We start from the raw sequence: 26,540 nt of genomic DNA on the forward strand, positions 1-26,540 counted from the left end.
GCTGAACGTCCCACTTGACTATAAAACACTTATTTAGATAAACTTTAACTGTCCGTTCAGAATACTAATTAGTCCCCGTGGTACCACTTTGTTTGTGCGAGATATTCACGCAAAGAACGCCCGTCTATATCTTAAAATTACTGAACAAATCTCGATTAAATTATTTTATTATCAGTAGAAGTATTAAGGCTGACACTTAATATTTTATTAGTGTCAATTGAATGTTTAGAAAGTGTACTTAGAGAATTTTACGTCTTTATAAAAAATAAAGCAGTCCCACTACACGTCGCTTGGGGGAGGATTTGAAGTTTTCGCGGCTGAATACAAAGATGACTGTCTTCTGGTTTGTACAACCCACAAGAAAGTCATCTTTGGAGGTAAGAATTGTTCTGAAACATTTAAGGATCTATTGTAAGATGATCTTAGTGAACCTGAATGTGTACAAGACGTGAAACTTTCGCAGTGGATGCAAGAGAGAATGAAAACTCTCTTTGTGGATCAGCTGAGTTAGTTTGGAGTAAAATCCAGCGTGGGACTTAATAAATAACAATCGAATGTCATTGTTTGGTTAACTGGCGATCTTTTAACATGTCACTGCCCGCGACAAATCGACTTTAATTATTACACTCGTATTTTAAGTGTATTCTTCCGATATCGATTGACTCGATATCGATACTTCATTTTCTGACTCGTGAGTGGAAAAATTCAATTTGTTGTACCAGCCGTAATTTTCAGCTGTTTTATCGCTTACCACAGGAAGGAACTTCCTCTGACTTGTAATCCCTTGACAATGTGTCGAGATGGGATGGTGGAAAACATTATATCGAAATTTCCGGTTACCTCCGGGCAAAATTTAGGTTTGCTGATTCTGTTACGAGCTGACAACTCCACAAAGGACTTGCCGGATCCACTGAGAGATTTTAATTAACACGAATTTTGATTGTCGTCAACATATTGGGACCCCCTGTAAACCCAACGGATATTCGCCAATAGTTCTAGAAATAATCTTAATTACGAGCTGATATGGCTCAAGGAATCCATTAATTACAAACGATAAGTCATATGAAATATGCCTCACGCAATGGACAATGTCCAGCATGGTGTATAGTGAGGGAGTTCTGTGGAAAAAACGTGGAACTCGCCGTGTTGAAATCGGTTACATGCTAATTGGGACTTCTGTCCGAACCACCGTATTGTTCGGCACATACTGTTGAGATTCATTTTAATATTATCGTTACTTTTCTATTCACGAATCAGAAGATGAGACTTTCTACGTGTCTTTCCCATCGAAACGTAGCGCTGATTCTTTTTTCAACTTCCGTCATTTAAACGACTTGTCATATTTTCTACGTTCTATATTTTCCTCAGCTGTTCCTTCCCGGATGCTTTTGACACGAAATTTTCCTGTGTATTTGTGCTATAAAAGTAATGCCTTGATAATATTAAAATCGAACTTATGTCATAAACATTCTAACTGAACTTTAGCACTTAAAAATTAAGTACATACTGGATGTAATAATAATTACGTATTTATAGTTATCTCTCAGAATAAGACCCTTTGCATGAAGGATCAGACCGGTTCTCAACACAAGCACGTCATAAATATTACTGAGGTGTTGTTCCGTGTAGTCTGATAAAATCTGATCGGTGTTTCAGTGGTGTTTTCTGCCTCCATTATCAGGGCTACAAAACATTTCTCGGTTTTTGTTAGACAACAGGGCGTAACTTCCCAGAATACAATAATTTTCACACTTGCCGCTGTCATAACCTTGAAATCTTACAGATTAGCTACAGTTTCAAAACGTAATCAGTCGTAAATTAGTATTCTATCCAGGAGTGTTATAACACCGGCTGTGGCCTGCGGACCACTTGTTGAAAAAAGACCGTGGAGCATTTTGTGTTGGACTAATTTTCTTTCACTGAAATCGTGTGTCCATCAAAGGAGCAGAAGTCATGAGACAGATGTCTAGCGAATGACGTCACATCCTTTGAAGAATCAGAAAGACTCATGTCCAAAACGGCGTCCTCTTCGGTATCACAGAGAGTGTTCGCGGCGTCGTATTGATCTCCCGGCGTCTCTGCTAACCCTGAGTTTGTCGAGCCCAATACTCCGGGAGATTCGTCCTGATTTATAAGTCGATATTTTCAAACGAATCGACTTTCCATTTTGAAATTCCTATGGCACGACGTGTAGTCTGGCTTCAGGAAACTTCACTAGCCCTAAATTTCTCTCCTGAGAGAACACAAAGGTGATTCTAACTCATAAAAATCGGTTTATCTAATCGAGTCTTTGTAGATGTCGTTCTCGTGTCTGTGGGGGAAATTCAATTCGAACCAGTCACTTGGCTTAAACCCACTTCAAACAGACAGCAACCAAACCACTTAAGTTTAAGGACGATTAGACACCCGATTAGAGCCGTCGTAGTAACCAGTGAAAGTCGACGGGGGAAAGCCCACAGTGAATTCTTCAGGGGGCTGCTGAAGACATGAGGGACACTCATCCGTTCCACGAGTTATGAAAAAGCCAAATTCAAACACTAATTTGAATATGAATGTTCATTTATTATTATTATTATTATTATTATTTAGTGTTCTGTCTGAGGACAGGTCCATATGAACAGGATCCTTCCATCCTTTTCTCGGACTGGGACCTGTTCATATACGTTCTTGGCAGATGATCCAGAAGTGGTTTGCCATTGCCTTCTTCTGTGTGTGAATGGAGTAATTGTTGGGATGCCACGGAGGAAAACTCCGTGTCGCCTAGACCACGGCCTTGCCCAACACAAGTTATAAATTCGGGCACCGCCGGGAATCGAACCCGAGACCCCAGGATTACAAGGCCAGCGTTCTAACCGCTAGACCACCGTGGCAAGAATGTTCATAAGCGAACTTAAAATGTAAGACAGAGAAATACTGTGGTCTTCAGGGTTCTAACATCCTCTGATCTTATCGGTTGCCACCAAAGTTTCTGAAGAACATTAATCTTTCGGGTAGAATAGTTCAGTTAACCTAAAAGACCAAAACACTACTCTCAATATCTTTATGGCCTTAAAAACCTCTAAAGTTGAAAAGGAAAGAAGTTTATCGCATCACGATTAATGTTTTTAAGGCGAAATGAGGACTGAGAAGATGCAACACTTTGCTGGCTGGACCGCCCTAAAGTAGATCTCAGGGAGATGAGCATGAAACATCTGTGAACGCGTAACTGAAACGGAGAGACCGAGGTGTCTGGATGAAGCCGCCGCCAACTTGTTGCTGGGAATAACAGATGTGCCCTGCTCTAAATCAACCTTTTGCCTCTGTTGGTATCAACCAACGTCGGGTACCACAATTACGACAGTTCGAAGTTTAGGGGTGTTGTTGATTCCTGTGGGAGACCACCCCTTGACATTCTGTTCTCCCCTAAATCGTTCTTGGTACGTGTATTTGGTCAAACGGAAATGCTGAGAACAGTTTGACTTCTTCCTGTGGCCTTCTCAAACCAGGTTGACGCTGCTGGGAGAACGTAACGTTTTGAAACTTCGTCGTCAGTCTGATTGAGTTTTGTTACGTGTTCGATAAAACTGCAAATACGATTTTGAAGCAAGTGATACTTTACCAAGTATAAAAACTCCTCGTTTCACTTTTGTGAAGGTTCCTAAGACATAAAAATTAAACCCCCCCAAGACGTGGGTAAGCAGCATCCACGGAAGACCTGAGACAAGATGTCACAATTTGTATGAACTATTTGTTATTAAACTCTTGTATATCGACATTTATGGTGACGTGTGTAGAGGAAGACATGTTTTTTCCTAGGATGTACGAGGTGGGATCGGAAAGTTTCAAGACTGCGCCTATAAAAACTCGTACACTTATCTCAGGTATTAAATTCATCCATCACCCTCGAAGTAGTTCCCCTGGGAGTGAACACAACGATCCCAGCGCCGCTGCCAAGCCTGGAAATCTTTCTTTGTCAGCCTGTCAAGCACCATCTGCGATTCTGCCTGAATCTCTTCTATCGTCTCAAATCTCCTTCCCTTTAGCTGAATTTTCATCTTTGGGAAGAGGAAGAAGTCACACGGAGCTTAGAAAGGAAGTTGGGGTCGGTTCTTGCAAGATCTTTGAGCTCCTGACAAACGAGAAGTCAAGTCGATTCTGCTTCTGGTCCTCAGACAGGATGCGTCGCATGTGGAGTTCTTCCTTTAGAATCAGCTGACAGGTCCCATAGCCTATCCCAACAATGTCGCACAAGTCGTTGATGGTACGACGTCGATCTTCGTAACATTTTCGGGCGTTGTGCTCGAAGATGGTCGTCCAGAACGCTCGTCATCATCGACAGAGGTTCGGCCGGCCATTTTTAAAACGTGAATGCCACACAAAAGTTTGCGGACTCCCCAAATGCTTGCTTTAGCATTTCATAGGTTTCCGTAGCCGTTTTGGCGAGTCTTTGGCAAAATTTGATGCACACGCCATTCCGAAATCGCAGGAGGGTCGGTGTAATGCACTACCAAAACGCCCGTAACTAAGAAACAAATGCTAATTCGATGATGCCGGCTGGCACACTGATTCACTATGAATGTAGGCCGCATCCCCTAGCGGCAGAAGCTCGTACTACATCCGGTTCGCCCTCTATTGACACAGTCTTGAAACTTTCCGATCGCACCTCGTATGTAAATTGTTGAGTCAAGTCAGACGAAATATACGCGCGGTGAATTTGCGGAAATTTGCGAACAAACAGTTGTGGCCTGTTTGGTGTGCGTTGGACAGGAATTCGACAGGAGGCTGTAGAAACCCCGGTCAGAAGTTGATTCCTGGACACAAACCAAGCATTGAATCACTCAAAATCCAATGAGGACAGAAGGTTCCCAGACACAGGGCTGACAATCGATCGGAATAACTTTTCCCAGACAAGGAAGTCGCGGTTAAGGCGCGAACCATTTGGCACAACTGGTCCCGTGAAACGAGACGTGGTTCGAGGCGATAACGAGCCGACTGACCGCCGATATCGGCAATCCCATCAAGGTCCCTCGTCCTTCTTCGCTCCGTAATGACGTTCTAAAAGCGAGCTACAGCCTCTGGGACGTAATTACCAGCAATGCAGAAGGAACAAAGCCGAACACATCACGGAGTCTGATGTTCTGTTGTTTCTTCCGTTGTCATGAAGTCATGACCTGGAATACCACAGATCACATTATAATCAATTGAATAAAAAAAAATTTCTTCGATATTATCTATCGTCTAGTAAATATAAAACGTAAAACGACGTTTCGGAGATGGGACTCTATCTCCGTCTTCAGGTTCCTACACAGTTGGGCCCACTAGATAGAGCTAATCCCTATCTCCTTACCAAAAGACGGAGATAGAGTCCCATCTCCGAAACGTCGTTTTACGTTTTATATTTTACTAGACGATGGATAATATCCAAGGAAATTCAATTGAATAAAAATTTTCTTGGATATTATCCATCGGCTAGTAAAATATAAAATATAAAACGTAAAAAAACGACGTTTCGGAGATGGGACTCTATCTCCGTCTTCAGGTTCCTACACAGTTGGGCCCACTAGATAGAGCTAATCCCTATCTCCGGACTTTTTCCTTGGATATTATCCATCGTCTAGTAAATATAAAACGTAAAACGACGTTTCGGAGATGGGACTCTATCTCCGTCTTCAGGTTCCTCCGGAGATAGGGATTAGCTCTATCTAGTGGGCCCAACTGTGTAGGAACCTGAAGACGGAGATAGAGTCCCATCTCCGAAACGTCGTTTTACGTTTTATATTTACTAGACGATGGATAATATCCAAGAAATTTTTATTCAATTGACTCTTCACCATCGATAAGAAGTTTTAGATTTGAGAAACATTATAATGAAGTTTACAGCTCAATCAGCATTGATGGGTGGCTGGCGGGCATGCCTCGTACTGCGGTCTGTTGTTTAGAAACCACTGCGTGGGTTAATGACAATGTTTCACAGAATTCTGGATTTTGAGTATCGATAATTCTTGAGGTGGCAGAGAATCGACTGGCGCGTGATGATTGTTTCTATGTTAAAGGACGAAACCCGCTCGGGAGATTGGATTTCTGTCTCAAGAGTTGATGATTATTGACCAAACGTTGTCACGGCAACTCCTACACTGCTTTGCTCGCTCTGAAACAAAAGAACATCGCCACGCAATGAATGGGCTCCGTTCTTTTGTTCTAGTGACGTTTTTAACAAACCGACCGGAGAAGATTGGCTGAATTGAATGACGCCTGCATTTTTCAGAAGCTCTGAAACCTGAAACTGCAGTTTTATTAAAGAAAAATCCGGTTTCTCCTGAGTTCTTTGCAGAACTTAAGAGACCTGAGGTTGTCTGGCCGTTTATTTCGATTAATTGCGATAAATCGATTGAACGATTTTCATGAAATTTTGTTTATCTTCGATCCTGTCTTACTGTAACGTCGGATGCGGTGTGATTTGTGGTCTTGAAATCCAACCAAATCCTGTAGTTATATATATATGACATTTTAAAAAAAAAGTGTAAGGAATTTGGGTAAAATTATCGAGATGACTGAGCAAAATAATTTTGGAAACTGAATCATGTTATAGCCCCACCAAGACATTTCGTGGGTGTCCGTTTGCACAATTTCATAGCATTTCTTATGCCTGATACTTCATACTTTCTGAATCACAATCCCTGATAGCCCTGAAGATGTTTCGACTCACGTAATAAGGTTTTAAATCTGGCCACTGATATGATATTGGAGTTCTTCATAATACCGAAATAAAACCGCGGATATGCAAAACCGCTTGTAGTGGAACCATGACATTAACATATTTTTCACTATTAACCTCTTTTCTATGAATCTCTTCGGTTTAAATTTAACACTCGCATTAAATTAGTGGGGAAAATTGAAAAGATATGGAATTGAAATGTTTCAATACAAAAATGTCTGCTGTAGATTCTTCATAGTAAATACCTCTGTGATTGTCTGCAAGGTCGTAGTTTGATTCCAACTACATTCATCTGTTATCGTCCTTGCTTCACGGAGATATTCCATCGAAACCAAGACGGCCAATCAGAATTCAGCCTTAGTCAAATTCCGACGTAAAGTGACATGTCCTTATCTGTCATAGAATACTTTTATTTGCGTTTTTAATACAAATAATTATAAATGCTGAGCTCTCCAGATCCTTATGATGTCTTCCGTGTAAAAGAAATTACCAGATTTTATGTAAAATGTCTCGATAAAATTTATGAAATTTTCAACTTCTCTCTCGAAACAGATGATGCAACTTTTTTGTACCAGGAACGTCTTCGCGTTAAGAATTACATAAACGAATTACGTATCAGTATGAAGGAGATTAAATGTGTTGCGATGCTCGGAAATTAGATTTCCCTGTTCGCCGTCACAGGAAAGAGAGAGAGAGGAACATGACTGTCGTTCTACTCTCTCTGTGAGCGTCTGGCTTCTGGCCGAGAGACACATAAATGTTATTTAAGTTTCCTACCGCTCCGTAATGCGCTGCGCTGCTTGAAGCGTACGTTACGTACATCTGGTGGAAAATGGTGCATTTGATGTTCGTATCTTCTCCCCCGACTCCCGCAAGACTTTTCTTTCCGTAACATTTCGCCAGCTTTGATTTTCCTCGCCGAAGGAAATGGTGAAATTTTGTTTTCGACGTCACAAAGGAAAGGCTTCCTGGAAAACTAAGACGTACGTTGGAAGATGGCGGTAATGAGCAATTGTGTCATGATTTTTTTTTTGTCCAGTAGAGAATTCTGAGTACCGTTCTGTCCTGTAAACAGCAGCGCTGAGTCACCGGTATATTTCTGGATATTTCCTGCACATATCTCAAACCACAATTCATTTTACCTCAGTTTCATGATTCATTGGTTACCGTCGTGCACAGGACAATTTAGTACGAGTTCACAATACATGAACAGTCCCTCAGCTAACTAACTACCTAGAGGGCTTACCGAACCCAAAGGTTCATCACCGAATTAACCAAAGCCCTCCACCGGACCCTGTCCTGGGCCAACAAAATCCATTCTCCTTCAACTCCTATCTCCCATAGATCCCGCCTCAATTATCCTCCCATCTACGTCTAGGTCTCCCCAGCGGTCTCTTCCCCTCAGGCTTCCTCCTGCCTGAGATTATCCTCCCATCTACGTCTAGGTCTCCCCAGAGGTCTCTTCCCCTCAGGCTTCCTCCCGCCTGAGATTATCCTCCCATCTACGTCTAGGTCTCCCCAGAGGTCTCTTCCCCTCAGGCTTCCTCCTGCCTGAGATTATACTCCCATCTACGTCTAGGTCTCCCCAGAGGTCTCTCCCCCTCAGGCTTCCTCCCGCCTGAGATTATCCTCCCATCTACGTCTAGGTCTCCCCAGAGGTCTCTTCCCCTCAGGCTTCCTCCTGCCTGAGATTATACTCCCATCTACGTCTAGGTCTCCCCAGAGGTCTCTCCCCCTCAGGCTTCCTCCCGCCTGAGATTATCCTCCCATCTACGTCTAGGTCTCCCCAGAGGTCTCTTCCCCTCAGGCTTCCTCCTGCCTGAGATTATACTCCCATCTACGTCTAGGTCTCCCCAGAGGTCTCTCCCCCTCAGGCTTCCTCCCGCCTGAGATTATCCTCCCATCTACGTCTAGGTCTCCCCAGAGGTCTCTCCCCCTCAGGCTTCCTCCTGCCTGAGATTATCCTCCCATCTACGTCTAGGTCTCCCCAGAGGTCTCTTCCCCTCAGGCTTCCCAACCAATACCCGGTGCACACCGCTTGTCCCATCCATGCGCGCTACATGCCCAGCCCATCTCATTCTTCTCGACTTAATCACCCTGACAACACTGGGGGAGCAGTACAGATTTTTAAGCTCGTCATTATGCAGTTTTCTCCACGCCCCATCGTCTATCGGATGTAATTAATACTTGGAATATTCGAAGTTTGTTCGTTGTTATTGAAATCTGTAAACAAAAACAAACACGTTTTTGCCCCCTTGAGATCTACCCCAGTTTTCACACGAACATCAAGATTCACTCTCGTCTTCCCTCTAGGATGAAGGTACGACGTCCCTTCGTTAACGGCGTCACAACCCAGAGGACCAACCTCATTCTACAGATCTTTAACACTTTGTAATTACAGTCTCGTGGTCATCAGATCAACTTACAAAGGGAGTGTTCGGTGGTTTTCCTCGGCCCCGTAAGTCACTTTCGAAGACAGAATCTTGCGTTATATAAACGTCTCTGCGTTCAGAAGACATGAATTATGTTAGTTTAAAAAACGTTTATACGTAAAACACTACACATTAGAAGTAGAATTTATATAATTTAATATTAGTATTTTAAACGCCAAGTTTGATATGGACCAAAGTGTTACCAGTGCTTTTAAGTGAAGTAAACAGCTTTCAACACGGTGGTAACTATGTGTACCACCTACATAAAACACCAGAAACTAAACACAGGTTTTATGTTGTCTTACGTTTTGAAAAAAAGAAGAAATTACTTGAACAAACTTTTTTTCCTAAGAACTAGTATCATTCATCATTTCACGAGTTAAATTTCTTTCTAATTAGCGTTTGTGTAGATGTCACTAAAAAAATTTCTGCTGTTAAAACCTTTTTGTGAAATTTAGAGCCAAGAGTTTCGAGTGGCCTGCGATGACTGAACTTTTATATTAGATTTCTTTAAAGCCTTTTCAGCATTTAACCAGTAAAACGCCTTGTCACATCCCTGAACTCAATACTTTTTAAAACTGTCTGCAAATTTCACATATTTCTATGTTTTCCGATAAAAGTCTACCGATGTATTTTACTGAAATTTGTTATGAACGACTTGTTATTAAATTTAAATTAAATTATTTGGTTATTCCGTCAAATCACAATGTATTTAAAATAAGATAATTAAAATAATTAAAATATCATTCTGTGTTCCATATCGAATAATCGATTTACAATTGGAACAGTTACAACATGTTTCGGTTTTATTAAACCATCATCAGGTGTAAAATTATATTAAATTTAAAACTCAATTACAATTTTGACGGAATAACCAAATAATTTAATTTTAATTTAACAAGTCACAATATGACGCAACTACACTATATTATGAATAGAATTGTTATTAGTTTTCTGACGTTGGCAGTAAAAACATGGCGGCCGTGCGATATTTTTTAGCGAACTTAGAGACACCAGCCCTACTTAATCTGGAACCTTAAGATTTCGTGCGGTAATGTCTCTTAAAAAATATTAATTTTTGTACTGACAATTATTCTTATTTTTTATTGTTTTATTACTTAAAGTATTTTAAAGCATTTGTACGAAGTGCGTATGAATATTTATTTACAGATTAAACTTTGGACCGAAAACAGGCTTCGTAAATTGTTTCCAGAATTTCTTGTAATGTTTAAGGTTTAACACCTGAGTTCATTTTTGCCCTTAACTGACGTTTTAAGCGTTAGAAACTCTGATAGACGAACAACTCGCAAGAGTACTTAGTTATGTGTTAAGCGATTTTCAATACAACCTCCATTACTTGAAGACATAGAGACAACCAGCGCTCCTGCTGTCATGGAAGTGAATTAATGTGGACACAAGACAAAGACTTGACAAGAACTGAAACTCTGCTTAACTTTCCTTTGTTATAACTCCGTTGTGTTTCTTCAGCTATTAAAGTTCATACTCCAAATGTGAATTACGCTAGAATAGATAATATTCGCTCTTGACGTAAAATAGAATTATAAGTGACTGACAGAATATGCACTTTTGAATATCAGTTGATGTGCCCTGGTGTGCATTTATATAAGTTGTCAACGTTAAATAAACGTGGATTTCGTTATTATTCTTACCACAGAGTGAAATAGTGGGGGACATGTTTATGTACTGAAGATAAAAGAAGCAGGATCATCAGAAATATATGGTTAAAATTGCAGTGAAATAGAAGTTTTTGTGAATATAATTTATGAAACTTGTAACGATCACATTTGTTTTACCAACTTTTTAATGCTTTTGAGTTTGTGTAATATTCATAAATTTTATGAAGATGGTCGTACAGATAATTCATTTCTTTATTTTGTGGTGAATTATCGACCTTGTGCTGAAGGAACCTTCTCGATAATTCTTATCGTAATTCTGAGGAATTTATTGACGTGTTCCAACGGCGGACATGAAGCCAGAGTGGGAAAGAACGTTTTTAAATGAGTTTCTACCATAAAACAAAAGAAAGACGGTCGAAATGAAGCGTGGAGTCGCCCTTGTCGTGTTGCTAAGCGAACTGAGCGCGTGTTGCTACATCTTCCCCGCAGAGATGGCGGACCCATGCCGCGACAAGAAGTGCCCGTTCGGGGCGCGGTGTGTCGCCTCTATCGACGGTCGCAGTGCCACCTGTGAGTGTCCCACGCGATGCCCGGCCTACGGAGACCACGCTGGATCACGGCCAGTGTGTGGAAGTGACGGCGTCGATTACAAGGACCAGTGCGAGCTGAGGCGCGCGGCCTGTGACGCGAATCGGGAGGTCACAGTCAGGTTCCACGGCAAATGTGGTGAGTAGCCATTTTTATTCATCTGCTCGTCTCCTTTGTAGCGCGGCCCATAGCGTGTCTCTGTTTCAGGAGACTCCTTTACATGAAAAATTTTCATAAGGTGAAAATTCGTAAATCGAAAATAGTAAGAAAATTCTGATTGGTTCCCGTCTCCAAAAAAAAAATTGCGTGGTATTGTTCCCAGATAAGTTACAATATTAAACAGTCATAAATAGAAGAACAGCGTTACGTTTTATAACAGTTATTACTAATTTTATTTTGTAAAGCACCACTCAATAGTTTTTTTCAAACATTTAAATTGTACAGCAGTTAACTGCTGTTACAGAATAAAAATCAGTACTTACATAAGCAAATGAATAGTTGACTTTAATGTTAATTACTGTACGTATCAAATTAATAGAGAATCATGAAAAGAAATTAATTGGTTCTTCGTTGCAGCGAAAATAATTTTCGTAAATTAAAATATTTAAAAAGATTTGTAGCGAAAATTCGTAAGTCGATATTTATGTGTTTTTATTATTATTAGTGTTCTGTCTGACGACAGGTCCATATGAACAGGATCCTTCCATCCTTTTCTCGGACTGGGACCTGTTCATATACGTTCTTGGCAGATGATCCAGAAGTGGTTTGCCATTGCCTTCTTCTGTGTGTGAATGGAAATAATTGTTGGGATGCCACGGAGGAAAACTCCGTGTTGCCTAGACCACGGCCTTGCCCAACACAAGTTATAAATTCGAACCCGAGACCCCAGGATTACAAGGCCAGCGTTCTAACCGCTAGACCACCTCATCTTATTATTATTTAGTGTTCTGTCTGAGGACAGGTCCATATGAACAGGATCCTTCGATCCTTTTCTCGGACTGGGACCTGTTCATATACGTTCTTGGCAGATGATCCAGAAGTGGTTTGCCATTGCCTTCTTCTGTGTGTGAATGGAGTAATTGTTGGGATGCCACGGAGGAAAACTCCGTGTTGCCTAGACCACGGCCTTGCCAAACACAAGTTATAAATTCGAACCCGAGACCCCAGGATTACAAGGCCAGCGTTCTAACCGCTGGACCACCTCATCTTATTATTATTTACTGTTCTGTCTGACGACAGGTCCATATGAACAGGATCCTTCGATCCTTTTCTCGGACTGGGACCTGTTCATATACGTTCTTGGCAGATGATCCAGAAGTGGTTTGCCATTGCCTTCTTCTGTGTGTGAATGGAGTAATTGTTGGGATGCCACGGAGGAAAACTCCGTGTTGCCTAGACCACGGCCTTGCCCAACACAAGTTATAAATTCGGGCACCGCCGGCAATCGAACCCGAGACCCCCCCAGGATTACAAGGCCAGCTTCGTGTCGTCTTTTTAAAGTTTGATTTGAACTTTCTGTAAAGTTAGGGATAATATTAGTTTTGTATTCACGACTTTCACTTTTGTCCGCAATAACCAACTTCGCTGAAATCTGTTCAGTCGCGTGAGACGCAGACAGACAGACATAAATACTCGGAAATCAAATGTTGCGTGTAGCACGACCCTGTTAAAATGGAAATAAACTTTCAAACACATTACTGAGCTTTTTCGAAAATTTTAAGTTTCGAAAACTTTCACTGTTGCGCTGAGGGAGAATTTAAAATGGAAGCGGGCAGACGGTTAATTCGCTAATGTGAATTTTTCGCTGACGAACTCGTGGGCTGTTTCGACTTGGCAGCCATTTTCATGTCAGGACTCGTTAATTGAGAGATTAATCTGAAAATACTGACGCAATGAAAGGTATTAGCGAACTCAATAAAATACAATTCACGTCAGTTTCAGCCACTTAGAGAAGTGACGCTTTCGTATAGGCGGTTGCTTATTACAAATGGATGAATAAATTTCACAGAAATATTCTCAAATTCAATCAGAAAATTATCAGAACGGCTGACAATTCAGAGATGGAATATTTAGAGTTTTGTGGGCCCCTATCAGTAACTAAAAATTTAGGTTGTAAACCAATTCACGTGACCGTTTCCGGCGATGATTGCACTCAAAAAAAATTGGATTCTGTGGAGGCCCCGGTCGTGTATATTTTAAGTTCGATCCCCGACGGGGGCAGAGGATTTTTCCTCTGGCCTCTGCACCCAGCCTCCTGTCCAACGGTACCAGGGTCATTTTCCGGGGGTTAAACGCGGCCCCCATCTAGTGCCAAGGTAGAGAATGAGTAGGAGCTATATCACCTCTCCCCCAAAGCGCCTACATGGCGTATAGTGGGACAGCTTTGCTTTATTATAATATGCTGCAAGAAAAATATCTGCGGAAAATAAAATCTCAGCCAGACACTGGGTCAAGAAGTTGACTTTGAAAATATTCTGTGAGTTTGAAGAACAAATGTAAATTGAAACTGATGGACTTTATTCGCAGTAATGAAGTAAAGTGGACATTAAAATAGAATAATATGTGTTCGGTGCCCGAATTTATAACTTGTGTTGGGCAAGGCCGTGGTCTAGGCAACACGGAGTTTTCCTCCGGGCATCCCAACAATTACTCCATTCACACACAGAAGAAGGCAATGGCAAACCACTTCTGGATCATCTGCCAAGAACGTATATGAGCAGGTCCCAGTCCGAGAAAAGGATGGAAGGATCCTGTTCATATGGACCTGTCGTCAGACAGAACACTAAATAAATATAAATAAATATGTGAATAATATAAATACAAATTGAAAAGGTAATAATGAATTGTACAATTATTATGTAGGTCTCGGAGGCCACTTCCTGTCTGATTCCTTCCCCTTTCCTCGCCGAGGACAGACGTCATTTGCCTGCTTGAACTTCACATTTTCTCGCTGACTTTGGCCCTGGGCTGAACTTCCTCAAGAGTTTGTAGGGAGTAATTACGTCAGGGGAAGTGTCAGAAAATATTACAATTTGTTGCCAAGTTATAATGACGCCATTTTAACAGCAGTCTGAAGCATTAGAGGGGAGTTTCAATGAGGTGTGTGGTCATTTAGAAACATAAGGACCTTCCCTGAAGGCTTGCGGTTGAGAAAATGCCACTTGATGGAGAATTCGGTACTAATACAAGACGATTTCGGGGTTTTCTCGGTCCACTCCCTTGCATCTGGGCTCACTAAATTCCTTCACCTGGATTCCTCCGCGGGAAAGATTTAAACCGGTCGTACCCAGCGATTTCAGTTTCATCATTGAAAAATCATTACAAATTCCCATTTATTTAGCAAATGTGCACGAAATTGCACTATAGATGGTCTGTCTATGGGCAAAACCTGCAGCTGAGAGTGCCTGAAAATGAACACTTTTTCTCATTAATTTTTTCTCGAATAATCCTCTGAAAAATGGCAAAACAACAATATTCTTTTATATTCCATCATTCTTATTCTGAAATTGGAGTTTCTCGTTGACTTATTTTAACTAACTAACCAACCAGATGGCTTACCGAACCCGAAGGTTCATCACCGAATTAACCAAAGCCCTCCACCGGTCCCTGTCCTGGGCCAACAAAATCCAGTCTCCTTCAACTCCTATCTCCCATAGATCCCGCCTGAGATTATCCTCCCATCTACGTCTAGGTCTCCCCAGAGGTCTCTTCCCCTCAGGCTTCCTCCCGCCTGAGATTATCCTCCCATCCACGTCTAGGTCTCCCCAGAGGTCTCTTCCCCTCAGGCTTCCTCCCGCCTGAGATTATCCTCCCATCCACGTCTAGGTCTCCCCAGAGGTCTCTTCCCTCAGGCTTCCTCCTGCCTCAGATTATCCTCCCATCTACGTCTAGGTCTCCCCAGGGATCTCTTCCCCTCAGGCTTCCTCCCGCCTGAATTATCCTCCCATCTACGTCTAGGTCTCCCCAGAGGTCTCTTCCCTCAGGCTTCCTTCTGCCTGAGAGTATCCTCCCATCTACGTCTAGGTCTCCCCAGAGGTCTCTTCCCCTCAGGCTCCCTCCTGCCTGAGATTATCCTCCCATCTACGTCTAGGTCTCCCCAGAGGTCTCTTGCCCTCAGGCTTCCCGGTGCACACCTCTTGCCCCATCCATGCGCGCTACATGCCCCGCCCATCTCATTCTTCTCGACTTAATCACCCTGACAATATTGGGGGAGGAGTACAGATTTTTAAGCTCGTCATTATGCAGTTTTCTCCACGCCCCATCGTCTTCTCTCCTAGGCCCAAATATCCTCCTCAACACCCGATTCTCAAACACCTGCAATCTGTATTCCTCCCTCTGAGTGAGAGACCATGTTTCGCACCCATAATTATATCAGGCAAGATTATTGTTTTGTATACTTTAATTTTCAGGTTCTTAGAAATCAGACGGAAGACTTATTTTAAAATCGTTCAAAAACCTGAACCCTCTCTTCTACACCTTCATCTACTTTTCTGCAAATATTAAATAAAGGAAATGCTGTATTTGATTATTTGAAAAGTAAAATAAATTACTTGCAGGTCCAAGTCGACTTTGTTTAAATATCCTGATTACAGTCTTCTTTTTTTTAAAGGCTTTCTTGCTGAGATTCCACCACGGCGTTCTGACTCACTAAACGATATTTCATTTTTTATTTTTACATCCGAACTTCCTGTCTGAAGTTTCCCCCCCCCCCCCCCACCCCCGAACTTTTTCCACATTTATCTTTCGTGTGTATTCGGTGGGTAAGTTATAATCCGATCTGTACGAAGGCAGACTTGGCTTCCATTGTCTCTTTTAGAAACAACGATTCAATGTAGTTTCAACATAAAACAATAGAACAGACATTTCTAAGTACTCTTTTAATATATATAAGTGTAATTTTTTAATTAGATATTGATTTGTTAATTACGGCTTCTCCCATAATTCTTTACATCGTCTCTCCTAATCCTCACGGAGGCCCTGCCATTTGCCGTATCTCATGATCAGAATGGCGGTGGCATTATGTGACGTCATTACCAACGAAGTTGTAAATATCTAATGTGTCGCGATTTTATAATTACATTTAAACTAATAAAGACACATTTTATGAAGAATATAAGAAGCTTTAAGCACAGAATTAACAAATCTCTGACATAAAATGAGTCATAACTCGTGTAAAAAACAGTACCGGTTCTCTCGCAACAGTTGGCTCACTGAACAAGTAAATGTCGTGCCATCTGCCGACGATTACTGGAACCCACGAAACTAAAACAAATGAGGCGACTCTCCCGGACTTGCAGTATATCAAAAACTGAAGAACGTTTTGTGCATCCATGTTACGACAGTTTCTGCCGAAAACTTCGATTTTTTCCATCAGTATTAGACGTTCTATAATAAAATACGGAATATGAAGAAATTCCTTTTGTATTTATGTATGCGTATTTGCATTTTGCTCGCGTAGGAGGTCGGGAGGGTAATTGTAATGTCACGCAAGCCATATTAAAATATGTATCGATGGTTCCAATTCAATACACTTCGACTGGTTAAAAGATCACACATAATATCGCGATGACTACTCGAACAGTCCACGTAGGTCACGTCATGTTCTAACCTAACCTAACATAACCTTACCTAAACTAACGTAAAATAACCTAACCTAACCTAATCTTACCTAACCTAACGTAAAATAACCTAACCTAACCTAACCTTACCTAACCTAACCTAACCTAACCTTACCTAACCTAACGTAAAATAACCTAACCTTACCTAACCTAACGTAAAATAACCTAACCTAACCTAACGTAAAATAACCTAACCTAACCTAACCTAACCTAACCTAACCTTACCTAACCTAACGTAAAATAACCTAACCTAACCTAACCTTACCTAACCTAACGTAAAATAACCTAACCTAACCTAACCTTACCTAACCTAACGTAAAATAACCTAACCTAACCTTACCTAACCTAACGTAAAATAACCTAACCTAACCTCACCTAACCTAACCTAACCTTACCTAACCTAACGTAAAATAACCTAACCTAACCTAACCTTACCTAACCTAACGTAAAATAACCTAACCTAACCTAACCTCACCTAACCTCACCTAACCTAACCTAACCTAACCTTACCTAACCTAACGTAAAATAACCTAACCTAACCTAACGCCATGTCACTGCCTCCTCAATACGTAACGGAGCTGGAACCAGAGTTTCGCTGAAAACGGTTCTGTCGACCGATAAAGGTCAATTCCGTTGCTATCAGCTCTTATCGATTCAAGCCACAATAACCTAGGACGCTGCAGAATCAGCATTTCAAATGTCTTAAAACACGTAGATAACACGTGTGATTGATTTAAATATCGTTGTGATCGCTGAATTAAAGCCTGGTACTTAATGACATAAGTGGACAGAGCACTTTGAAATTTTTTTATGTTCGCCTCACCTTATTTATATTGATAATTATCCATTGTTATTTCCTTAAGTACATTATTTTTGCGGAATTTGTATTTTTGTTTATAATTTCTGAGTGAAATTAAATTACGGAGTAACAATTTAATTCGACCTAGAATCGAACGGCGTGCCTCCACTAAAGTTGCAGCTGTCATGACTATGGGTACCCTACAGTTACTTCATAATAGTCCGCGTGTAAGTGCAGCTGTGTCCTGGTTAATTAAGAACGGGGCCCGCCCTAGACGGTAGAGCCTCTTTGTGGAACAGTATAACCTCATTACATCGTTAAACACACATTACGCTCGGTCGATTTCTCCTCGTAGGGAACGTTAATGGACATCTGAAATCACATTCTAAAGTTCCGCCTTCTTTTTAATGGATTTCTCAGAATTACATCGCCGCCATCGTCAGAGGGAGTTTCTTTTTGGGGAAAACTTCCATTTTTTTAATTTAATTATTTTCGTCTTGTCATTTCGTCTAGTATTTTGTTTTCTGTCTTCATCCTTCTTTCGTATGCGGAGACTCGTCTGAAGAAAAGTGAACACGCAAAGTACAGTTCCCGTAAAGATAATTAGATTTCCTTCGAAAACAGAAGAATCAACTCCTGTCGAAAAGAAAGGTTTTTCTGCAAACCAGAGCAGAGTTCCGCGCTTTATTTAATCCGCTCTCTGTCTGAGACTAAGTTTAATAGTTTTCAGCCTACAGACGCCAGTTTACATGCTTAGGACGCTGTATCAACTGAATAATTCATATAACCTCCAATTAAAAATGACTACTTTGTCGGGTGTCTTCAAAGGCAGGGACTGTCGTTCAGAATTTGTACTCTGATTTCCAGACGGTTCACTTATGACCATAACTGACTCATAAATAAAGTATTATTCGTACCCCATCTGCAGAGACACTGCGTACCCGGTCGCTACCCATCAGTTTATCAACCAATTGCATCTCATTTTTATTAGCAGTGTGTCCAGACAGGGAACTACAGTACGTCCCAGAAGCCTGGAGACCAAACTTTAAAGCTAAATATTTTTATATATTTTTATATATATATATATAAAATATTTTGTTAGTGTGACCGACAGATTTCAAAATTCCGTGCCGTCTGGTAACGATTGGCTTCTCTCTCCCCGACAAGTCAACGGTTCAACGTAGTTTCTTCTTATATTTAACTTTTTCTGTAACAAGCATCATGCCCTTTTGAACAGTTCGGCGTCTGTTTTGAAATGTAGTGCTTTTAACAGGCATGTGACGTTCCCTTCCCTGATGTTGTACGACCACGTGAATTTTTCCTTCGTTGCACAGAAAAGGCTGATAACTCGGCTTATTTCGTATTAGAAATTTTAGGTTAGGTTAACCTTTTGAACCATGGTAACTGCGAGGATCTTTGAATAATTCTCCTAGAGATATTGTGGATTCTGAAGCTGCACATAATCTAATTCATTCCAGACTCCCACATATTTTCGTTAATAATATTTTTTTTTCTTTAATATGCTCGTACAGTTGATTAAATACAGTCCCTTGGTTCAGTTATCTTAACCTCCTTAGAATATTCATATAAAGATGACCAGAATCCAGACATTACACTATCCCCGTGTTTCAGGACTCGTAATTAACATACATGAAAACGTTTCACAGGGGAAATTTGAACTTTGTCTGAAACTAACTTCGATGAATAAATAAGCATTGTAGTTAATACCACTCTACTCTTCCCTGCACCAGATCTGTGGTTATCACACTCGCTGACCGTCCATTTTATATCTAAATGACGACACGACAGCGAGCCATATGCATTTTTCGGGCATTTTGTTTAATATAACCCAGGAATAGGCCTTCAGTTTTCTTATACGCGGCCAGAATGTGCTGACAGCTTTTTGTCAGATTTTCTGGTTCCAGAAGTATGACCACTCTGCATTTTATTTTTTATTATTTAGTGTTCTGTCTGACGACAGGTCCATATGAACAGGATCCTTCCATCCTTTTCTCTTCTCGGACTGGGACCTGTTCATATACGTTCTTGGCCGATGATCCAGAAGTGGTTTGCCATTGCCTTCTTCTGTGTGTGAATGGAGTAATTGTTGGGATGCCACGGAGGAAAACTCCGTGTTGCCTAGACCACGGCCTTGCCCAACACAAGTTATAAATTCGGGCACCGCCGGGAATCGAACCCGAGACCCCCAGGATTACAAGCCCAGCTTTCTAACCGCTAGACCACCGTGGCAGCACTGTGTATTGTCGTAACGGATTGTACCAACGTGATAGCAGTTCACTGTGATGTGTGGGTGTGAGTGCAGTTGGTAGAGAGCTAATCGCGTGTCGACACACAATACCGACTGTCATTAATCCCATCCCATGATTAATATTGATCCTCATAATATGAGGGACAGTGTCACAACGCCTGTTAATACGATCCGACATGCCATGACATTGCAAACCATCGTCAGTGACCCTTCACACAAACACCAAAGTAAGTCCCACGAACATTTTTCAGTGTAGTGACTGACTACGGGTTGGACGACCGGGGTTCTGTCCCCGACGTGGGCAGAGGATTTTTCCTCTAGATCTGGGGCCCACCCAGCCTCCTGTCCAACGGGTACCAAGGTCCTTTCCCAGGGATAAAGCGCTGACCACTCGCCCCATCTAGTGCCGAGATTAAGAATGAGTAGGAGCTATACCGTCTCTCCCCCCAAGCGCCTACTTGGCGTACAGTGGGACAGCTTTACTTTAATCTTTGTCGAGACACGTAAACATTACACAGTGACAATGAGATTGGCGAGGCATGTAACACGGATGGAAGACACGAGTAGATGCTGTTTCTGTTGAAAGAACTGGGCGATGAAAGGAGGATAATATTAAAATGAGAGTTAGAAATATAAGATTGTAAGCTGTGGATTGAATTCTTCTGCATTGGGTAATGGTTAGTAGAGAGGTTTTGTGACGACGATAATGAACTGTAGGGTTTTGTTAAAAAACGGGTAGTCTCTTTGCTAGGTGAGATACTGTTAGCTTCTCTGCCCCACGTGGTTAATTGGTTGGTTTTTCATACCATTTATTCAAAATGCTGTTTGCTGACAGTGTACTAGGTAAATCCAGTTAGTCATTCAATTCTTTTCCATTTATTCTGAAGTAATGGAGTGTGCTGTTAATTCTGTTAATCAGATGCAATTATAACATTGATTATATTTATGCATAATTCATTCGCATTTGAAGGCAATTCTATCTGGCTTCTGGATGGTTGCGATAACAAGAGTCTAATGGATATTACCTGATAATCAGAGCTATTATGGAATTGAAGGGTGGCGCTGGTTTGCATCTCTTGTTACTGGGGGGTGGACCGAACTGATTGAGGGTGGATTTCTGTCACCGGGGAGTACAAGCACTGTCAAAACTTTTACGAAGACCCACTCGTACCACACCTAACTTGTTTACACTTCAGAGTTTATTAATTTCTTTGAAAGTTGAATTCCGATTTATCGATATATCGGAGAATGTTTCAGGTGTGAGTAGAGTTTCCCTGGTCCTGGGTTTGAGTCCTCTGCATGGGGAACTGAAGTTGTGAAAGGCCGAATGCTATTTGTGGTTGGTTAAATGTAACTCGCGGTCTGACTGACAGATCTGTGGCGCTGCGATATGTCGTTAAAGAGACTGTACTTCTCCCACCCACCCCTCCAGTGCCTCAAGATTTTTCTCGGTGAACTGAAAATTTGAAATTCGAAGTGGTTGTTGTCCAGAATTTGAAATGAGATCATTCTTTTCACGTGAATAATATCACCAGCAGAGCTGGTATTTAAAACCACATGAGTCAAAATTTCTTGTTTGTGCTGTACACGTTCATTATTCTTCATAGAGTGCTTTCTATTAAATTTTTACAGTGTAATGAGCATTTATAATTACCTTGTATATGGGCACCAGTACATTTAAAGTTAATATATAAGTGGTATTATAATAGTTAAGTATGCTTAAAAATTATGTACGTTTATATCCTGAATATTATTTAGTTTAAAAAGCGTTTAATAATATTTATCATAATTCTTCAGTTATAATAGGATCAACATTGAAACTTATTTCTGTAGTGGTAAATTTATTAAATTTTATTATATGTGCCAAAATTTAGAAAATATTTATTTCTTCGTGTGTTTTATAAGTAAAAAATTAGTCCAAAAATTATAAAGCTTTAAAACAAAAGTACAAATTACTGTAAATTACTCACCAAAATCCGTCTGTACCCGAATCCGAAACACCGTTATACTGAATCACGTGTCACCTTTTTTTTTAAAAAAAAAAATGTTGGTTTGTAAATCTGTGTCGGGTTCAATGATATTAAACTTACAGGTTACAGGGTGTCTTATTTATTTTTCTTTCCTGCGTCGTTCCCCTGCAAGTCTTAGGGGGACACATATAGCGCTTCGCCCCTCTAGGGACATTTCTGTCGGAGCCCCCTTTATGCTGGTACAATACATACGAGGTACGATCGGAAAGTTTCAAGACTGCGCCTATAAAAACCCGTACACTTATCTCAGGTATTAAATTCATCCATCACCCTCGAACTAATTCCCCTGGGAGTGAACACAACGATCCCAGCGCCGCTGCCAAGCCTGGAAACATCCCTGGAAATCTTTCTTTGTCAGCCTGTCAAGCACCATCTGCGATTCTGCCTGAATCTCTTCTATCGTCTCAAATCTCCTTCCCTTTAGCTGAATTTTCATCTTTGGGAAGAGGAAGAAGTCACACGGCGAATAAGGAGGGTGCGGGATGACGGCCATGGTGTTTGAGGCCAAAAACTGCCGAACTTTGAGGGCGGTGTGCGCTGGCGCGTTGTCATGATGCGTCGCATGTGGAGTTCTTCCTTTAGAATCAGCTGACAGGTCCCATAGCCTATCCCAACAATGTCGCACAAGTCGTTGATGGTACGACGTCGATCTTCGTAACATTTTCGGGCGTTGTGCTCGAAGATGGTCGTCCAGAACGCTCGTCATCATCGACAGAGGTTCGGCCATTTTTAAAACGTGAATGCTACACAAAAGTTTGCGGACTCCCCAAATGCTTGCTTTAGCATTTCATAGGTTTCCGTAGCGGTTTTGGCGAGTCTTTGGCAAAATTTGATGCACACGCCATTCCGAAATCGCAGGAGGGTCGGTGTAATGCACTACCAAAACGCCCGTAACTAAGAAACAAATGCTAATTCGATGATGCCGGCTGGCACACGGATTTACTATGTTTGTAGGCCGCACCCCCTAGCGGCAGAAGCTCGTACTACATCCGGTTCGCCCGCTATTGACACAGTCTTGAAACTTTCCGATCGCACCTCGTATTTCCATATGTTCCTAGGAGAATCATAGCAACGAGAGCCTAAATATTGGTAAATATCTTCATCACCTGGTGGTCCGCGCTGCCATAAATTTGACCGGTCACAACGAGGCGACCACTAAAAAGCTCTTAACTACAGAGGAGGAGGGGGGGTTGCCTGCCCCCTGAAACAGCTCGTCCCCTCAGTGACCTCACAAATAATTCAACTAATCCGTGCGTCACAGTGACATAATTAATTACTAGTACTGTCCGAGTGGCTACCTGAACATTAATGAGCCAGTTGGCATTTAATATTGACAATTACATCCGTTTGCCGTTGTTGTGAAAGCTCCCTTGGTGTTTATAGGCCCGTTTTAATGTCATAAACTGCGCCATATTTTTTTAATTACTAGAATAGTGGTTTGCAACCTGTGTTCCGCAGAACTCGGGCTTTGACGAGGAAGCCCGCGGATTACATGGAGTTTATTAAGCCGACTAGTATGTTTCTGTGAGCGACTTAAGGCCTCGATGCGCACTTGGTGTTTGTCCCCTCGACACAGCATCCTGCCAACAGTCAGATCTCCTGTGGACCACGAGGCGCCTTGCCCGCCTGTGTCCCTGTTCCGTGTCCTTTGCTTCAATATCGACGTACGTCTGTAATTTTGAATACCGAAAGTGGTCGAAGGAAGACAACGAGCCAGCACAGTCCAATCTTTCACGTTACATCAAAATATTCTTATAGTCAATTTCCAAGAGCCACGGTGGTCTAGCGGTTAGAACGCTGGCCTTGTAATCCTGGGGTCTCGGGTTCGATTCCCGCCGGTGCCCGAATTTATAACTTGTGTTGGGCAAGGCCGTGGTCTAGGCAACACGGAGTTTTCCTCCGTGGCATCCCAACAATTACTCCATTCACACACAGAAGAAGGCAATGGCAAACCACTTCTGGATCATCTGCCAAGAACGTATATGAACAGGTCCCAGTCCGAGAAAAGGATGGAAGGATCCTGTTCATATGGACCTGTCTTCAGACAGAACACTAGAAAATATAATAAGTGCGTTTTAAATTGTCTCTTCTTTTTAAAGTGGTTTTCAGTAGACGGTTACTCATAAATTTTATGGCTATGTCTTGTTTCCCCCTGCTGTTACTGAGAACATGATTTTCTCGTGGTGTTCATTATCGTTTGGTTTCTGGACTATGCCTATTGGCCTCTTCCGGTTCGACTTCGTGGCCATCTTGATCGGCAAGGGAACCGGCCCACTGAATTCAGGAATTACGCTGTGCTCCTCAGATCCCTGCGAGAACGCGAACTGCGTTCAGCCAGAGGTGTGCCAGTTGGACGAGCAGAGGAATCCGGTGTGCAGGTGTGGGGACACGTGCTCCCTGGAATTCACGCCGGTGTGCGGCTCTGACGGCAAGACGTACCAGAACGAGTGCAGCCTCAGACAGGAGGCCTGCAGGTCCAGGAAGAATCTCCGAATCATCTACCGCGGCAAGTGCAGCTCAGGTGCGTTATTCTCTCGTAAGGAAACAGGGAAATTATTTGTTATCGATAATGAGTGACATCGTATTCATGCATCCGGCATAATTATTTGGTCTAAAATTTTAAAATACCGTGAATCTGTCCGTAGGAGACGACATTTCACTTTTGTAGGACTTGAATTTGTCACGGCGTTGACTATGAACGTGGCTGTCTTCTGGGTTATAGCGCCGTGTGGTCTGGTAGAAGTTTACTCATCGTCATGATGATGGAGGCAGCAGGGACCTTTGTAACGTTTATGAATTTCTACGAGATCACAAGGCGCTATAAGCCAGACGGCAGCTGTCTTCGACATTTCAGTTGATTATTAGGAAAGGACAGTTTCCAAGACTAAAATACGATTATTCAATGATTTTTAAAAGTTTTATTTACAAGTTCAACTTCACATTGTAATTCTGGTTTAAATATGACAGTGTGTAACACCAATGCAATATTCTGTGTTTAATAATGAATGTCGATCTAGTTACGTCTTTTGAAAATTTTTAAAATCCCTAATTCGATGTCGATTACAAAATTCCTTATCGATTAACATTATATAACCTAACCTAACCTAAACTAACATAACCTAAACTAACCTAAACTAACCTAACCTAAACTAACATAACCTAAACTAACCTAAACTAACATAACCTAACCTAACATAACCTAACCTAACCTAACCTAAACTAACATAACCTACCTTAACCTAACCTAACCTAAACTAACATAACATAACCTAACGTGACCCAATCTGAAGTTACCTAACCTAACCTAACCTAAACTAACATAACCTACCTTAACCTAACCTAACCTAAACTAACATAACATAACCTAACGTGACCCAACCTGAAGTTACCTAACCTAACCTAACCTATACTAACCTAACCTAAACTAACATAACCTAACGTGACCCAACCTGAAGTTACCTAACCTAACCTAACCTATACTAACCTAACCTAAACTAACATAACCTAACGTGACCCAACCTGAAGTTACCTAACCTAACCTAACCTAAACTAACATAACCTAACGTTTATATCTTAATTGCATCATGCTTGTGTTCCTCAATACAGTACTTTTATTTTCCGTCGTTACACAAGCTTATTGTTAAAATCATATAAAATTTCACATAAAATTGTTACATTTTAAAATTGACGACATGTTTCGATATACAATTCTATCATCGTCAGGTCTATCAAAATTAAAATTAAAATCTGGTGTATCTGTTGCTCTGCTTATATTGCTTTTGTTTTTATCCGTTTTTATTACATCTCCAGGCTTCTTTCATTTAATTTTGGAGACGCGCCTGGGTGCCTATATCGGGTTGTGTGTGAGGTGCGTGTCCGTTGTTATTGAATGGCAGACAGCCATTCAATAACAACGGACACGCACCTCACACACAACCCGATATAGGCACCCAGGCGCGTCTCCAAAATTAAATGAAAGAAGCCTGGAGATGTAATAAAAACGGATAAAAACAAAAGCAATATAAGCAGAGCAACAGATACACCAGATTTTAATTTTAATTTTGATAGACCTGACGATGATAGAATTGTATATCGAAACATGTCGTCAATTTTAAAATGTAACAATTTTATGTGAAATTTTATATGATTTTAACAATAAGCTTGTGTAACGACGGAAAATAAAAGTACTGTATAACCTAACGTGACCCAATCTGAAGTTACCTAACCTAACCTAACCTAAACTAACATAACCTAACGTGACCCAACCTGAAGTTACCTAACCTAACCTAACCTAAACTAACATAACCTAACGTGACCCAATCTGAAGTTACCTAAACTAACATAACCTAAACTAACCTAACCTAACCTAAACTAACATAACCTAACCTAACATAACCTAACCTAACCTAACCTAAACTAACATAACCTACCTTAACCTAACCTAAACTAAACTAACATAACATAACCTAACGT

The 26,540-nt window shown here is 41.3% G+C and overlaps 1 protein-coding gene across 26 annotated transcripts in view; it reads left to right on the forward strand.

Moving 5' to 3' along the window:
- LOC110826776 (agrin-like) overlaps window positions 1-26,540 on the forward strand; it is a 741,485-nt gene that overhangs the window by 677,425 nt on the left and 37,520 nt on the right. For all 26 annotated transcript variants that reach the window (XM_087345738.1, XM_087345736.1, XM_087345734.1 and 23 more), the window contains 2 exons: window positions 11,253-11,489; window positions 24,373-24,588. In XM_087345738.1, the coding sequence (XP_087201864.1) occupies window positions 11,253-11,489; window positions 24,373-24,588 (453 nt within the window). The remainder of the gene's footprint in view (window positions 1-11,252; window positions 11,490-24,372; window positions 24,589-26,540) is intronic.

This window comes from Zootermopsis nevadensis, unplaced genomic scaffold (assembly GCF_977971745.1).
Source record: "Zootermopsis nevadensis isolate Lab colony 2312 unplaced genomic scaffold, Znev_1.0 Znev_ptg000009l, whole genome shotgun sequence".
Classification (NCBI taxonomy): Eukaryota; Metazoa; Arthropoda; class Insecta; order Blattodea; family Termopsidae; genus Zootermopsis; species Zootermopsis nevadensis.